This window comes from Ictidomys tridecemlineatus, chromosome 6 (genome assembly GCF_052094955.1).
Source record: "Ictidomys tridecemlineatus isolate mIctTri1 chromosome 6, mIctTri1.hap1, whole genome shotgun sequence".
Classification (NCBI taxonomy): domain Eukaryota; kingdom Metazoa; phylum Chordata; class Mammalia; order Rodentia; family Sciuridae; genus Ictidomys; species Ictidomys tridecemlineatus.
Window position 1 is genome coordinate 167,427,675 of NC_135482.1, and position 4,099 is coordinate 167,431,773.

Genomic DNA, 4,099 nt, shown 5'->3' on the forward strand with positions numbered 1-4,099 from the left:
CTCCATAACTAATGGAAGCAAAAAAAAAAAAAAAATGGAGTCCACTTGTATTCTTGTTGTGACATGGAAATAGTTCTGAGGCCCCAAAGGGAGATGACCACTGAGGGTTTAGGCCAGGCATGATTGGTCCTTTTCTTGCTCTGACCTCACAAGGAGCCATTGTGAGGAATCTTCAAACAGCGGGTATATAAGAAAGTGGCCAGGGCTGGGTTTTTGTCCACAAGTACAGGAAGCTCTTGGTGGTGACCTGTCGGACTCCCAGATAGTTAGTGCTTTTGGTGGTTGGTGGTTGGTATTCGGTGGTTGGTGGTTGGTGGTTGGTGGTTGGTGCTGTGGTCTTTGGCTTTTGGTTTTTTGATTTGGGTTTGTTGTTTTGCTTTGTTTTGGTTTTTGGTTTTGCTTTGTTGTTTTGGCTTGTTATTTTTTTTTAAGGTAGCATCCTTAGTTGGTGTTCCTGCTTAGGATGTTTAGCCAGAGTAGTGAGAGTAGTGAGAGTAGAGTAGCAGCACTGCAGGTGCCAGGCTCCTGCAGCGTGGCAGCCTTCATGGAGCACTATGAGTTCCTGAAGGTCATCGGGCGTGGTGGGTATGGCCAGGTGAGCCTAGCCCTCCATCGCCTCTCAGGGGCACAGGTGGCAGTGAAAGCCCTGGCACTGGAAGTGGAGAACATTCCGGCCTTCAACGAGCCCAAGATCATGATGAGTCTGGAGCACCCCAACGTGGTCCAGCTGTTTCACGTGATTGGCACCGAGAGCACCATCTACATGGTGATGGAGCACGTAGGTGGGGGACGACTGCTTGATCACATCACACGTGGCATGCAGGTGGAGGAGGTCCGGAGGGTTTTCAGGCAGATCGTGGGGGCCGTGGGCTACCTCCATGACAAGGGCATCGTGCACCGAGACCTCAAGCCAGAGAACATCATGCTGGATACCAGAGGCCAAGTCAAGCTGATCGACTTTGGTGCCGCCACGTGGTTCAGCGCTGGGGAGAAGCTGAGGCGGGTCTGGGGCACACTCCCATACCTTGCCCCTGAAGGTGTCTTGCGGCAAGAGTATGAGGGACCCCCGATGGACGTCTGGAGCCTGGGGGTCATCTTGTATTTTATGTTGACACGGAGCCTCCCATTTGACTCCACCTCCTCTGAGGACCTGCTGACGCGGATCACTCACGCCAGGTACCATGTCCCTGACTCAGTGCCTGTGGGAGCCCGAAGGCTCATCCACAGCATACTGACCGTGAAGCCCCCGAAGCGGCCCACAGTCAAGCAAATCTCTCGGCACCCATGGCTGAAGCAGGGTGGGGAGCGTGTACCCCAACAGTGTAGTGAGGCTCTTCCCAAACACCCAGACCCCCAAATAATGGCGCTCCTGGTTGACCATGGTCTCGATCCATACCAAACCTGGCTATCTCTGGCCAAGAGAAAGTTTGATGCGGGGATGGCCAACTACTTGATTCTGCAGCACCAGAAGAGCCAGGGGGGAGAGCGCATGTACCCAGCGAAGCCTGTGCCTCGCAGGCTTCGGCTTTCCTCTTGTCCTGCCGGCCTTTCCCGGGGCCCTGTGCTCCCCACGAGGAGCACGAGTGAGCCTGCCCTTGGAGCCTTGCCCTTGCCCCATAAGCACCAGCTGCCTGAGGAAGCCAAACAGCCAGGGCAGGTGGGCATCAGAAGGGCCAGCCTGCCTGCTCCTCCTCTGGACTTGCAGCCTGCTGAGGCCCCGCCTCCTGACGAAGCCTCCCAGTCCAGCTCGCTCTCCTACTTGCCCAACCGCTGGAAGCGCCTGGTCAGGTTAGTAGAGACAGTCCGCAGCAGTTCCGCCCAAGATGTATCCCCAGAGCAACCCCGAGAACCCAGGAAGAGCTGGACCAGGAGGATCGCTAACTGTGTCCGAAGACTGTGCTGTTGCATGCCACGTGTCCGTGTCCGCAATAGAGTGTTTCCAAGGGTTCGCAGGAAAAGTGAGCCAGAGCCGGATCAGGAGACCTTTTCTGGCTCCGAGTTCGAAGTGGAGAGCTGAGCCACACAGGACCAGTGGCCAGCCTGCGATTCCTCTGCCCCCACCTGCCGAAGACACCAGAGACTCTCCTGCCTGGGACTCTTCACCCTGCCCTGCCCCCTTTCCCTTCTCCCGTTCTTCGGACATGTTTCTTGATACATTGATTTTTGGACAAATTGTATAATAAAATTTTTATTGCGAAATTTTTGAAAAATGCTCTGATTCAAATGAGGGTCTGCTCTCCAAGAAAAGAGGGTCCTCAGGGTGGGTCAGGTCCCACCAGCCATCATCTCCCAGGCCTGGACCACTGTGCCTCCCTCTACAGTGTAGACTCCCTTGCCCTTAGAATAGATGAGGACTCACTTGTCTTGAGCCAGTGTAGAACATTCACTTGCTTTCACCTAGTACAGACTGGCTTCTGTTGATCCAGTGTGCATGGAGTCTCTCCCATTGAGCCATTGTAGACATGACCTTTAGCTGGTGACCATGGTGACGAGGAATACCTCCAAGAAGGCATGGAAGACCTCAGTGTTCCAGGGCATCTTCATGATACTGTGTGTAGGGAAGGTAGGGAAGGAAGAGTTGGCCAGCACAGCAGTGGCTGGGTGCCTCAGAACCTGCCATGCAGCCGCCTCACTCAAAATTGTCATGACTGTTGCTATGGGACAGAGTACTCAGGATTTCAGGACTGGAGGGTCAGTTCATCCTATGGATGCAATTATCCATTAAGGCAAGGTGCACCCACAAGGATTTACTTACCTTTGGATTCTATTCCTAGGCTTGTCAAAGGTGACAGCCTGGGTACCTTGTTTCTCTGACATGTCCATTGGTCTGGCACCAGGAGCTACACTGACACCAGCTTCCGGCTCTTGCCCTTTGTGGTCAGAAATGTATACTATGTGAAACTGTCATCTTTGTGTAGTGGTCTGTAACCAAGAGGTCTGTCACCTCCTTGGTTACATTTCTAATTTTCATAATTTGTTTGAAGTTATGGAACATCTTTGCAGCAGATTCATTATTGGAGTAAAGGAAATTGACTCTTCTACGTGTGTTGATCTTCTATCCTGCTAATTTGGTAATATCTTTCTCTTACCTAATTAGTTTGGATACAGTTAATGGTCTATGTTGAATCATAGTGGTGAGGGGAGAATGGACATGTTTTCCTTATTCTTGGTTTTAGAGCAAATGTTTTCAGTTTTTCTCCATTCAGAATGATCTTGGCCCTTGGTTTGTCATATACAGACTTTAAGATGTTGAGGGAAGTTCCTTCTGTCCTTAGTTTCTCTTGTTATAAAAATGAATGGGTAGTGGCCTTTGGCAAATGCATCTTCATATCTATCAATGTAATCCTGTGATTCTTGTTCTGAATTCTAATTATGTGGTTTGTTACATTGATTTCTGCATGTCTTCAACTGATTAATTTTCTTCTCTGTGACCTTGATGTGTAACATTATTAGATTATTTTTTTCTCTATGACCTTGAGTTGTAACATTAGTTAGCTCTATGGTATTTTTGGTATATTATATATTTTTTAAAAAAAAGTTAACAATAATCTGTGACAGTGTGAAGAGAACTTAAATTTTTAGCAATGGGTTTCTATATTTTTTAAAAACATTATATAAGTTGTCTTCACTCTGTCACATAGATTTTTGTTATATCTCTATTCTGATTTCTTTCTAAGGTTTCTTTTCTACAATTCATTTCTCTTGTGAATGTGTAGCATTTAATGTTGAATTGTAGGTGCTGGAATTCCTTTATTATTCCTTTATTATATTTCATCAATTATTAACTATGCAAGGAGGACTCTGTCTTTATTTGTGTTTCCTAACATTGACTATTCATATTAGGAACTTCCCTAAACATCTTAAAGCCTATATATGACAAACCAAAGGCCAACATTATTCTGAACAGAGAAAAACTGATAACATTTCCTCTAAAACAGATGTGATTACAAAGTGAATTGCTTTGTCAATGAATGAAATATTTTATTGATGTTTTTAAGATCCATTTAATTCATTGTTTTTGAAATATTTTTAGTTCTAAATAATCTTTATGTCTAGATGACATATATAATGGTTAGAGAGTTTTGTTTAAATCCCCCAG

General features: G+C 47.1%; 1 protein-coding gene across 1 annotated transcript; it reads left to right on the forward strand.

Moving 5' to 3' along the window:
- Nucleotides 1-463: 463 nt before the first annotated feature.
- LOC144365127 (sperm motility kinase 2B-like) lies at nucleotides 464-2,017 on the forward strand. The gene has a single exon (XM_078015938.1). It carries the CDS (start codon nucleotides 464-466, stop codon nucleotides 2,015-2,017), a length of 1,554 nt encoding a protein of 517 aa, XP_077872064.1.
- Nucleotides 2,018-4,099: the final 2,082 nt, after the last annotated feature.